The 13,130-nt window shown below is 39.1% G+C and overlaps 1 protein-coding gene across 1 annotated transcript; it reads left to right on the top strand.

Moving 5' to 3' along the window:
• The first annotated feature begins 444 nt into the window (after window positions 1-444).
• LOC119768991 lies at window positions 445-12,617 on the top strand. The gene is made up of 3 exons (XM_038260860.1): window positions 445-591; window positions 12,120-12,259; window positions 12,320-12,617. Exons 1-3 carry the CDS (start codon window positions 445-447, stop codon window positions 12,615-12,617), a joined length of 585 nt encoding a protein of 194 aa, XP_038116788.1.
• Window positions 12,618-13,130: the final 513 nt, after the last annotated feature.

A 13,130-nucleotide genomic window follows, 5' to 3' on the forward strand; every position in this document is an offset into this window, starting at 1 on the left:
TTAATATGGTTAACTTGTAGAGTGAAAATCAAGAAAATTCAAATTTTTAGGACAAATGGGGCAAAATGGACCCTTTCCCGTCATTTCCGGTGGGTTTGCTATGCGGCAATCGATTTCTGAGATTTTTTTACATAAGAAAAACTATTTTTCAGAAGAAAAAAACAGCGGCTTCAATTTAATGGGATTAGAGGTGGGTTTCCGCCCACTGTGCATTGGTGCCAAAAAGGTAGGAAAATGTATACTTCTGCTTGTATTTCGGGAATTCCCGGGAAATTTACAAATTTCCCGGGAAACGGGAAATATTTTTTTCCGGGAAATCCCGGGAATTCCCGGGAATTTTTTTCCCGGGACGGGAAATTGGACGCTCTAGGCATATGGAAACATCTGCGGGGAACGTGTCCACGGCGCAATTAAGTTGCCAGCCAACAAAACCAAAAGAGCCGAATGAGACGGAAAAAGTCGCGAAGAGTGGCGCTCACGATCGACGCAACATCGTCAAAATGCCAAAAGGACGACCAGCAGCAGCAATCTGAGCAGCAGGATAAGCAGGTTGCTCCGATGACTCCACCACAGGATCCGGCTTTCTCCGCAGTAGCGGGCGCCTCAGCAGCAGCCTCGACTCCGGCAGGCAGTGGAGCAAGCCTATCTGGTTAATAGTGGGATAAAAGGTATGCCCTCGCTAGTCAGCCGCTCATCTGACTCTGGCCGAAACTTCCCCAAATTTGACCCGCAAAGTCTGGGTAGTGGATCACCGTTGGAATTTCTGAATTTCATAATATTTTTTTTTGTCTTCATTTGCTGCCTCACATGTGCTCACGCTCAACTTAAAAACAAAAACACACGCATCACACACACTGAGAAAAGACGGGCGAGCTGTCACGACAGCAGCGCCATCAGCGCCGGGTGAGTGGATGCCGAAACAAAATTGAATTTGAATTAACTGTTTTTGGAGGACGATGGTTCGGCACTCGAGTGTCCCGTCTGTTTGTCTGTGCTCTAATTTTGATCACATGAGGCTGTACCATCAAACAAGCTATATGTCAAGAAACAAAAAAAAAGACAAGACGAAGTTTGTCGGGTAAAACTTGTTTGGTATAACAATATGGATTTTAAAAAATTTAAATACTTTTTAGTATAACTTTTGTTAATTAAAGTTTCATGTTGGCAAAGTTGCTCTAAAATGTTCAAGGCAAGTCACCTGTAATGGAACAATACAAAAACAAGATGTTTTACTAGAAAAGTATTGATTTTCGAAGAGAGTCTCATTGTTCCCCAGCTGTCTCATTGTTCCTGCCAAGTGCGTCTACAATGAGACAGTTGAATAACTCTGGCTGTAGATGTCGGATCGATCTCATATTTTGGGCAATGTTGGAACACACTAAAAGAAAGAAAATGCAACGAAAATCTCATTAAATCACACGGAGAAAAAAGAGTTTCCAAAATCGTGAACAAGCGTGCATGAAAATGGGAACCTCGAACAAAGTGTTCAAATCCCATGGTACGATTTTGAAAAACGTACCATGAAATTTGAACACTTTGTTCGTAGTTCCCATTTTCATGAACGCTTGTTCACGATTTTGGGAACTCTTTTTTCTCCGTGCATGCTGATGAAAAAATTAGAAAAATCGTTGAAAGTTGAAAACCAAAAGTGTCTCATTCATGACTACCCTACAGCTATGAGTTCCAACAGGCTTTTGAAATGAACTTGCGTTTGCGAATTCGGAAAGATTTTACATCAAGTATAAAGTATACTGCAAAGTAATGAATCTCAATACGTTTACTTTAAGTATTGTTTACTTTTTAACAATCATGACTAAATGTATACCGAGCCAGGTAACCTAGTGGTAACGCTTCCGCCTCGTAAGCAGTAGATCGGGGTTCAAATCCCGGCTCGGACCAACACAACTGGTGATCTTTTCCCTTCCCGATTCGATTGCTTTGTAAAAGGAAGGTAGTGTATCATCACAAGCTGAGCAACTCTCTACCAAATCGGCCGATTTCGACCATTTTTATTTTTTGTATTTTTTTATTTGACTCAAACTTTGTGGGGGCCTTCCCTATGACCAAATAAGCTATTTTGCGTCATTGGTTCACCCATACAAGTCTCCATACAATTTTGGCTGCTGTCCATACAAAAATGGTATGTAAATATTCAAACAGCTGTAACTTTTAAGTGAATTTTCTGATCAATTTGGTGTCTTCGGCAAAGTTGTAGGTATTGTTGAGGACTTTCAAGAAAAAATAGGTACACGGAAACAAAATTTGGAAATTTTTTTATCAACTTTTTTTTCACTAAAACTAAATTTCCCAAAATACGTATTTTTTGATTTTCGAGATTTTTTGATATGTTTTAGGGGACAAAAATCCGCAACTATTGAGCAATAGAGAAACATGGTCAAAAAATCTGCCGCCGAGTTATGAATTTTTGAAAAAATAGTGATTTTTGGAAAAAATCGAAGTTTTATGCAAAAACAAGTTTGACATTACTTTTTAATGCAAAATTGAATTTGCAATCGAAAAGTACTTTACAGATTTTTTTATAAAGGGGTCCGTTTTCGAGATATAGCTACCGAAAGTTTGATTTTAGCGAAATATTTGCAGTTTTTAATTTTTTTTTAAAATAGTGACCATGAGTGACCATTTCTAAAAATATTTTTTTTTGTAAAGTTCAGAAAATTTGCTATAAAATTGTCTAAAAGATATTGAAGATTGGACCTCTGGTTGCTGAAATACAGCGGCTTAAAGAAAAAGAAACACGAAAATTGAAGTTTTCTAAGTCTCACCCAATCAGCCCACCATTTTCTAATGACGTTATCTCAGCAAATAATGGTCCGATTTTCAATGTTAATACATGAAACATTCGTGAAATTTTCCGATCTTTTCGAAAAAAATACTTTGAAAATTTTTAAATCAAGACTAACATTTTAAAAGGGCCAAATACTGAATATTACGCCCACATAACATTAGCAAACTGTAGGCGTATACATTTCGAGACTTTTATTAAGATATTTCGTTTGGGGAAGAACAATTTGTTTGTAAAGACAACTGCATGTCTTCCGGCCAAACAAAAAAATACGAGAATAATTCAACTATAAACCTAAGTGTACGTAAGAAAGGCTTCACGAGACACACTAAACAGTTCGTGCCATTGTCTTAAAATATGTATTTGTTTTGCATAAATAAAGCAAAAGTATGTACCCTTCTGCAAATACTTCCACTCAACGCAGGGCTTATGTTGGCTGTTTGTATTATTTGCTGGCACGCTCGACAAAACTAAACATATTTTAGCCTGGAACAGCAAGCAAATAACAATTCATCGTCGGGCGCTTTCCTCATATTCATTCATTTTGCAATTTGGCATGACGTTTACTTTTTTTTGTTTTTGTTGTATTGTTATGTGGTACTTGGACTGACTGTGTGGATGCGTTCGTGGTGCACATCACATAAAGCACACACACACACACACAGACATGGGCAGCGGAGAAGACAAACGAAAGGAATATTAATTCACTTCCGGTTTGTTTTTCCACCGGTTTCGATTGTTTGTTTTTGGTGGTTGATGTTGGCGGTGGTGTGTCACGCAACTTTCTGGGACGTAGCTGATAGGATTGTTGATGAAAATATTGTTTGCGCATGAAGCGACGTCAGCCGTTGTGGAACTGGGATTGGGTCATAGTGGAAAAAAATGTTTGCTTGGGATTTTTTTTCGGATTAAAAATAACTTCTATAACGGTTTTGATTTCAAGGTGCCATACATAAATTCTTAAAACATATATGGATTTTCATATTTACTTTTTACTTTGATTTGTGTAGCCTTCAATAGCCTTATGATTATGGTCTTTCTCTAATGTTAAGGTTTTTGTTTAAAGTTCAACCCTGCCCGACAAATTTAGACGTACAGATCACCCGGCTTCCCGGCGCAGCATAAAACACAACCGACAGCCAAAAGTGAAACGCAAGCCCCAAAAGCAACACCGGTCCTGTTCGAAGCCCCCGCTCGCGATGCGTTCGGCCACTGCGGAGGTCCCTCCAAGCTTTTGCAACTAGTATCATGAGGGTACGAGGCGGGGGCCGTTTTGTGAAAGTCATTTTCATAAATAAACAAATAAATTTCCCCGCAGAGCTTGGGCCAAAGTTGGTTCCGATTTTTCCGTCCTCGATATCGGGCCAAGCGGGGGGCCACTTGACGCAGGAGCTGTGGCCACTCACTAGTAGTCACTTGTTCGGTTATTCCTCCCGGTTGATTGAGAGGCTTGTGACTATGAGAGTAGGCTCTTCCGGTTTGTCAGAGGTAGGGGTAGGGGAGATGGTTTTTGGGTTTTTAGAACGAGCAACGGCTCTGACTGACTGACTGACTGATGATGACAAAGTTGCCAATTCCGTGTATTGATTCCTTTTGACGGTGTTTTATGATGACGAATGACTTTGAAATAGTATCCTCCTGGCTAGTCTGTCACTACGACAGACGACTAACAACGAAGGACGATTGGTTGTGAAACATTGGAATGTTTTCAATCAAAATGATAAAGTGTATTACTTTCACGTTGGGAATCTTCGATGATTCACTTGAATCCTTCACTTGAATGCTAATTTTTGTTGAGGATAACTCGAAAAAAACAACTTCTTTTGCAAATATATTTGATTTAGAACTTCCCTAAGTTTAAATCTTTAGAGTTGTTGAATCGTTTTGAAGTGCCAAAATCGTTCCCTGAAACCAAATGCCTCCAGAAATGTTTTGAGTATCTGAAATAAACCCCATCCAAAAATGCTAACAAAATTTGAACGCTGAAAAAAAATCAACACCAATGGGGCTAACATTTAGTGCTGCTTTCAATACCTCACCATTTGACCTTCCTGTTTTTGAATTCAACAGCACAGAATTATCGGATCTGCTTACAGGATTTCTATCCGTATAATTTGACATACCCTGCAGATTGCAGTAATTCCGAAAACTGACCAAAGAGTTTTAGTCAGAACGTGTATTTTTTTAATTACAGCTCGGGACTCCGGCAACCAAATTCAACCAAACTTCGGAACACGGATTTGTTAGCCAAACGGAATGTGTTTGTTATTGTTTACATTGTGTGCTCTTATTTTTGTTTAATTAAGTCAAATATTAAAAAGTGTTTTTCTCACACCGTCAACAAGCAACGTGCGACAAAACAGCACGATCACGTCGATTTGATAGAATATGTCCTGTATCTGTATGGCAAAATTTACCAAACAATGTCCAAACATTCATCAAGTTTTTTTAATTCTCAGATAAAGTAGTTGTTTATGCAAATGTTGCAAACGATGATTTCTAACATTCTAACACCCGTGAAGAGAATCGGGGCCAGATTTACATAGCGGATTCAGTGACAGTGTATTAATCAACTTAATGTTAACATGTTAAGGTTAATGTTAACATTCCATATTCCATAGGTTGTCTTTCTAAGGTGGCTTAATGTCCAGTTTGTGACGATACACTACCTTCCCTTTACTACGCAATCGAATCCAGAAGGGAAAAACAATTGCCCCGACCCCTCTTCGAGAACTTTGTCCTAAGAGGTATCTTTTGTCCCTGATCACGAAGCCGAGGTCCGTTTTTTTAAATCTCGTGACTCGGATGGGCGGTACAATCCCTTCCATTTTTGAACATGCGAAAAAAGACACGTTTTGCCTTCCTCACTGAGGTAAGGCTATAATCCTGCTCTAATAATGAACTTTTCCCATGAAGCTGATAGACCCTCCTTCATGTAAACCTATCGACTCAGAATCGAAAACTGAACAAATGTCTGTCTGTGTGCCTGTGTGTTACCAACATTGTCACTCAGGTTTCTCAGCACTGGCTGAACCGATTCAGACCAAACCGGTTGCATTTGACTCAGTTTAGGGTATCATAAACCAAGTTTCAACAAAATATGAGTTTCGATAAGTAGTTCAAAAGTTATGTATAAAAATGTGATTTCGTAAATATCCGGATGTAAGATAAATGACCTGAAAACGTACCAAATACCACCATGTTCCATATCGTTGGATGGGTAATTGAAAGACCATTCCAATGAGTTGAAGACATTGATGATCTGGCAACCCTGTCTCAAGTTATGACCAAAATCAAATTATTCGCTCTAAAAAATCCAACAATAGGCGGGGTGAAGCATCCTAATTGGTTAAATCTAAAGCGAGTAATTGGCATTTGAGTGAAAAATGGCACAATATTCAAACTCAAATATAAAAGTGTTCCATCCAGATATCAACCTGGAGATTGAAAGGGACATCTGGGACTACCATCTGAGACTTATAACGCTAGGGAAGTTTAATAAATTAAATTTACACTTTTACTTTTAGTGAATTTTTTGGTTGTAATTTTTTGCTCGGGGACCCCTTAGATCCCATTTTTTGGCGATAATTTCATTAAATTCGTTTTCTGAGACAATTTCACAATGGAAACATGCGTAAAAAAGATTATTTTCATCCATTTTAACCCATTAAAAAATTAAAGTAGGGTAGGGTAGTCATCAATGAGACACTTTTGGTTTTCAACTTTCAACGATTTTTCTAATTTTTTCATCAGCATGTTTTAATGAGCTTTTTGTTGCATTTTCTTTCTTTTAGTGTGTGCTAACATTGCCCAAAATATGAGATCGATCCTACATCTACAGCCGGAGTTATTCAACTGTCTCATTGTAGACGCACTTGGCAGGAACAATGAGACAGCTGGGGAACAATGAGACACTCGACGAAAATCAATACCATTCTAGTAAAACATCATGTTTTTGTATTGTTCCATTACAGGTGACTTGCCTTGAACATTTTAGAGCAATTTTGCCAACATGAAACTTTAATTAACAAAAGTTAAACTAAAAAGCATTTACATTTTGTAAAATCCATATATTTATGCCAAATAACTTTGTATGTTTGGTTAAATGAAGTTAAAACTCTATAAATATTTCCAAAATCACTTTCAATTCATGTTTTGAAAGATTTACATGGATTTTGAAATGTTTAATGAAGAAAAATCAAAGTGTCTCATTGTTACCCATGGGCTAAAATGAGTGGGGAACAATGAGACAGCCCTAGATTCTGGGTATATTCTAAATTTTGGTCAAACCTAATGAAAGGACATTGTAGCCCAACTCAATCCCTATGAAACGTTGAAAGAAATTTGAAGAAATATTAGTTGTGGTGTAAATGGCGCCTACGCGCTAAAAAGTATTTTTTGTCCATAATTTACTTTTACACCCCAGAATCAAACATTTATCTATAACTTTTTGAGGGAGCGTCCATAACCAAAGCCACTATTATAGCAGACGTGTATCCAGTAGATACACCTTTCCCTCAAATATGAGCCTGATTGGTTGAAACTACGACTTGTGAGAGCCATTTTATCTTTGTTTCCCGTGTCTCATTGTTGACTACTCTACCCTATCCTTAAAACGAACTTGATTTTCAATAAATGTGAATCGAATACAACAATTTCATGTAAAAGTTCTTACTAAAAATTTGATATTGGGCCAAGTTGATCCTTAGTCTAAATAATTAGACTCATTTTTTAATTGACTTTTAGGGTGGTCCTAGCCAAATAGGGTACATTCAAAAAGTAAATTTTTCGAAAAAAGCAAAAAAACATACATATTTTTTCAGAAAAAATCACAACTTCTCGTCACTTTAACCGATCCGAGGTCATTTGAAACTTAAAATGCTGTCTTGTCCTTGACTGACACAAAGAAAAACAAATATTGAAAATATTTCCATTTCTCCCTGGGGAAAGCACAAATTCACTATGAAGTTCTGAAAGTTTACTGAATGAAACGAAATCGTGATTATCGCACAGGAACAAACTGTTATCCGCAGCTACCCAACTGGGGTCAGCTTCAGCTAATTTGAAACCAGAATTGCACCAATTCAAGGTGGAGGTACCTCCCTCCCCTAAATCCCAACATCGTCCCCACCAGGTAATCGTATCGGGGTCGATTATTGCTTTAGCTGGTTGCGCTTTGGCCCCTGCCCTGATGGGCACACCAAAACCAATGCCGGGGTAATTTATGGCGGCGCGCGAAACCCATAAAACACTGACTGTGTGTGTGTGTTTGGGTGGGTGTGTGCACCTTTAGCGCACGGGGCGCCATAAAAGGACGTACTGATTTGATTTACGCGACGCTTTATAGGCCAACCGTATTGGGCGAGCCGATTAGGGATTGGATTGGATGGGCTGGTGGAACGGCTGGATCGCTGGGTACATTTCACTTATCTTGGGTGGGGAGGGGGGGAGCAGTGGGAGAGGGTGCGGTACGATAGTAAAAGTTTCATTGCCTCACTGACACGCACCCAACCTGCTAATAGTTATTTATGGCGAAAGGAAGGGAAAAGTTCTCAGGTATAGACTTCAGACGGATTTGATAGAAACTAGTTTTGATAGTTTTAGAGAACTCCTTTTCAAATGAATGTCCATTCTTATTTTACACTTTCATTTGTAATATAATCCTGACCTAATCTTCTTGACCAAAAAAGCACAAAATTGAAAAATTATATTGATCAATGCATACAATAGGTATTCAGACAAGGACGACAGAAAGTCGGTCTAATTAAAGTCAAATTCATACCTGGTTCCTATTCACCGATCGTCTTCAAAACGAACAGCCATGTTCACGAAAGGAGCAACCAACTATTACGCCAAAGCGCTGCCTTCGTTGTTGGCAGCTTGCAACTTCAGCACGGTTTCACAACTGGAGGGCTTTCGGGATTAAATTCCAAGCTAATCAATGGAAACTAGTTTCGACTTTTGCTATGTTTGCTTTTCGGGGATTTTCCGTTGAAATCAAATTCCAGCTCTGTGGGAACTCGTGAGGGAGTGCAAACAAACCCCGGAGGGCCAACCGGACTGAAAAACACTACCTCTCCAATGGTCCACCACCAATATGAAACAGAGAAATCCCAAATTAATAGCTTTTCCGCAATCCATGCTGATGAAATCGTGAGCCAAACAGAATGCTTCTGCGAAATGCCCGACAGTTCACAAGAAGCAGATCAAAATGGGGTCAGACGCAAGTCTCAAGTCTTGGAATTCTTAGAAGACGGGGCCCAGGTTGGGCACAAATCTGGTGGGACTAATATGATACCAATTTCGATCGTGATTCGTGATATTAGTGAAGAAGCAAATCATTTGTGCGTAGGGTGTCTGTTAAACAAATAAAACATCAGGTATTGTTATTGAAAAGAATAATGTTTTTGGCCATGTTCTGAAAACATTGCCAACTAAAGCTAAACTATTTCATCAACCGTTTCTCATAGACTACTCTCAACCCTAAGAACCACCCAGCTACTTATTTCTGGCCTCGACTAATTAGAAACGACCGTGTCTAATGAATCCACGCCTAGCCAATCCATTTCTTTCGATTTCCCCAGGCCTTTTCACGCTTGCTGTACAGAATCCAGGCCTCCACTCCACTTTGGGCCAGAACCTGCGCTCGATGGCCTGGCCTGTGGGAGGCGTGTTTTATGGGGCAAATAAATTTTCATAACGTCTAATTTTTCTTATTCCATTAAATCAACTAAACAATAGGAAGAAAATGAGAAGACCTACCGCAAGTATGGTCCAGAAGCGCCCTACTCCCACTTGACTTGCCCGTGCCCATCCGTTCTCACATACGGAACCATAAAGGGGATGATCTGGTAGGACTTTGGAGGGTAAAACTAGAATGAAAAGTGATAATTTATTGATTAATGGTTTCCGATAGATGAAGCATTGATTCAGCTAATTGCGTGAGTAGGTTGTTGACCCGACCTATTCTTTTTTAGTACGAAACGAAATAATTACCCAAATTGTTATTAAGCCTAAACTTTAAATTATCCCAGTAAAAAAGCCACTCCACCCAAAAAAAAAAGATTCAAACGAATGAGTCCCCGATATTAGCTCAAAACATAGACGCTAGGACCAGCAGATTCTCAATCTATATTCAGCAATTCCCCACGAAAACAGCATGATTCGAATAAAAAGTACTCCGATCGGGATCAAAATTTTTCTGGGTGTATTAGAAGTAATCCAAATAATTTGAAAGCTTATTTCTCGCAATTGATGTCTCAAATTCAGCTGCGGTTGAAATTTTATAGATAAATGTAGGGGGGATAGAGCCAAAAAATTCAACTCGTTTCATTAACATGATTCAAATTAACGATTTAAAAAAAAATCAAATTTCGGTGCATTGATCAACTTTAATGCATTAAATTTCTCCATGGATGGATTTTTTTTTCCAAACAAGCTCCACCCTCGATTATCAACTGTGGCTAACTGTGGTTTCATACACTACACCACTTTCCTGAGTAAACAGCCTTATCGCCAGTTTCACACATAATTTCAACTAAAACCTGTCGCGTCCAAAAAGCATTCTGCCGACGCCCGTCAACACGGGCAGGCGCCGCACATAATTTAATCGATGGTGGAGTTTAACACAAAAACGTCAATTAAATTCGCGTGATTTAACACCCTTTCAAACTTAATTTTCGTTGCCGCCGCGCGAGCCATTTCCATAGGGCGGGTGGAAAATTTTCAACTTTGTCGACTTGCCACTTCCAACACTTTTACCCCGCCCCCCACTTGCGCCGATGGTGAGGTGAAAATTCCAGGAAACAGCCGAACAAAATTTGGAATGCAAACTACAAAATTATACCTCAAACATCGTTCCCCCTGCCTCCGTAGCTTTGCCTAAGCTTTTAGTATTAAATATTTGTAGCTTGTCACTGCCCACGCTAGCCTGATTGGCGGTCATGTGTTGAGTGGCTTGGAAAAATGTTGCCTTTCGCGCGGAAAAAAGCTCTGGAATCAGTTGACGTTTGTGCAGGCTTTCCAAAAGACCACCCCGAAATCACACCTTTAGAGGATTGAATCAGGGCCGGCTTGAGTGGCACGCCCAGATGAGGGAGGTTTAATAAACGCGATGTTAAATTCAATTTAAATTTGAAGCTGCCAGCATAGACGGGGCGCTCTGTGAACCAGTTTCAACTGGCACAAACTGTTGACAAAAATCAATTAACCAAGTGCCTCTATGGAGCGACAATAGCCGAAATTTTAATCGTGGTACTTGCGCAATTGAGATCTAATTTTATGGTGCTTGATGTTGTCATGTACTTGGGTTTATTTATTAAATGATTAATAAATAATTTTTTTCTCTATTGAATTATTGATAGTCAACCACAGATCTGATTAAATGTTCTCGTATTTCTTTAATCTGTTATCTATTTGATGATGTTAGAATAATTTCTTTATGAATATATTTAACAAGGCGAGAAGGAGTCTAATGGTCTGTGTACTGCAAGATTCCTACTCAAAACTAGGTGGTTAAAGAAGAAATGTTACATTAAATTCCCTTTCAAATTCCCATGCCATCGCCATATCAGGCTTCAAATAATTGAAAAACACACACAAAAAAATATTATGGTATTGACAAAAGTAACTTACCTTTGAATTAATAAATGGTTATGATTTGCTACATTAAAAGTGTTTTTTCTTGTTTTGAAAATGAAAACTTTTACTGCTACAGTTTTTGAAAATCTCATTGCTAACTTATTTAAAAGTTTAAACTTTTAATTCGACTGTATAATTTCTTTCATTTTGTCGTTCTCGTGAAATCGTGTACGTCTAAGTCCAAAATGTAAACAAACGTTTAGGTGATTCCGGTGGTCCACGACGTCAATCAAAACAGAACGCGTCCGCAGCCAGGACTTGGACGCGAATACCTTCGAAGGAGGATGGTGCGGAACAAGGTTAGGGGATTAGGGGAAAGTTGGTTTTCAAAAGGATGAGGCCAGCTTCCTGCCGGATCTGCAGCTGTTTCACGACAGAAATGGGCAAAAAGGAAGCTTGGGTGTTTGGTGGCGTTTGTGTTTGATTTTGTTTGTTTTTGTAGGACGCCGTTTATGCGGATGTGAATTTGCACCGGTTGTATTCGATAAAGTTAATTTTAACGGTGAGGAGAATGATCCGACGGAAGAGGGAAACGACGAGAAGCGATCGGTGGTTCAGCGCAGCATTATGTGCCGGAAGTGATGACGGGACAGTGTGGGATGTCCTGAGGGTCAGCAGTCCATTTCTCGATGCGGGACATGTTTGACGAGTGTTACATAAACATCCGGAAGAATAGTTTGCGCCAGTTCTGGAAGAACCGTCTGTACGAAAGCCGCAGGTCCTGAAGCTGTCGTACTCGGATTACTTCCAGAGGTTGGAGCGATATCCAACGAACCTGATCAAGAACATCTACATGGAATACCGAAGAAGTCACCGGTGAGTATTGAGAATGTGTTCAGTGTCTAGCCAATTTAATTTACTTTCAAACTCTTTCAGCAAATCCCGCCCGCAAACTCTCAACTCGCGACGGCGCAGCTTCGGCCGGATGAACTGGAAACATTTGTGCCATTCTCGAAGGAGGACGATGCGATCGGGAACTATCGGTTCAGGCGCTTCACTTCCCAGTCGGAAAACGTCGACTTACCTTCCCGAATTAACACCCAATGGCCAACTCCTCCAAGCCTGTCCTGATGATGGCCGGCAACGAGACTACCCTGTTCTCTACATCGCTGTCGCGCTCCAAAATGTAGGCCGCGACGCACAGTGGATCCTCTCCGAACAAAGGTGTGACTAAATTAAAAAATGTCAGATATTCTATCAAATATGTCATATTAGGGTGATTTTCGGAAGCTGAATTCAAAAAATACATTTATTTTTTCATGAAATAAAATCTAAGTGCATTAGGGTGGTTCATAAATTATTATTTTTTCAATATTTTTTTTAATTGCTTAAATTGTATTTTTTTATATCAATAGTAGCTTGGAATTTTGATTTTGTGTGTGTGTAAATCTTAACAAATAAAATGTTAGGGTGGTACCATATCAAAATGATCCATAACCGAAATTTTGTTAAACAAAATTCGCAGATACCACACTTTTAAATAACAGCTTTGTTATCTTCCGAAAAGTTGATCAGGGTCAGTTCAGTAGTAACGTTAGGGTGGTCCAGTTAATAGGGTGTTCCAAAATTTGGGTATTTGATGAAAAGTGTTATTTGGCTTCTATGAGATTATCATAACATTTTAATTTTAGTAGTATCTGTAGTTTAGGTAGAAAAAGATCAGAAGAAATTTCTTGAGTTTTTTAAA

The sequence above is a fragment of the Culex quinquefasciatus genome, chromosome 3 (assembly GCF_015732765.1).
Source record: "Culex quinquefasciatus strain JHB chromosome 3, VPISU_Cqui_1.0_pri_paternal, whole genome shotgun sequence".
Classification (NCBI taxonomy): Eukaryota; Metazoa; Arthropoda; class Insecta; order Diptera; family Culicidae; genus Culex; species Culex quinquefasciatus.

Coding starts and splice junctions, on each gene's coding strand:
- LOC119768991 (XM_038260860.1), top strand. CDS start 445: ATGAGACGGAAAAAGTCGCGAAGAGTGGCGCTCACGATCGACGCAACA. Junction 592..12,119: donor AGGATCCGGCTTTCTCCGCA/GTAGCGGGCGCC, acceptor CCGGAAGAATAG/TTTGCGCCAGTTCTGGAAGA. Junction 12,260..12,319: donor GAATACCGAAGAAGTCACCG/GTGAGTATTGAG, acceptor AAACTCTTTCAG/CAAATCCCGCCCGCAAACTC.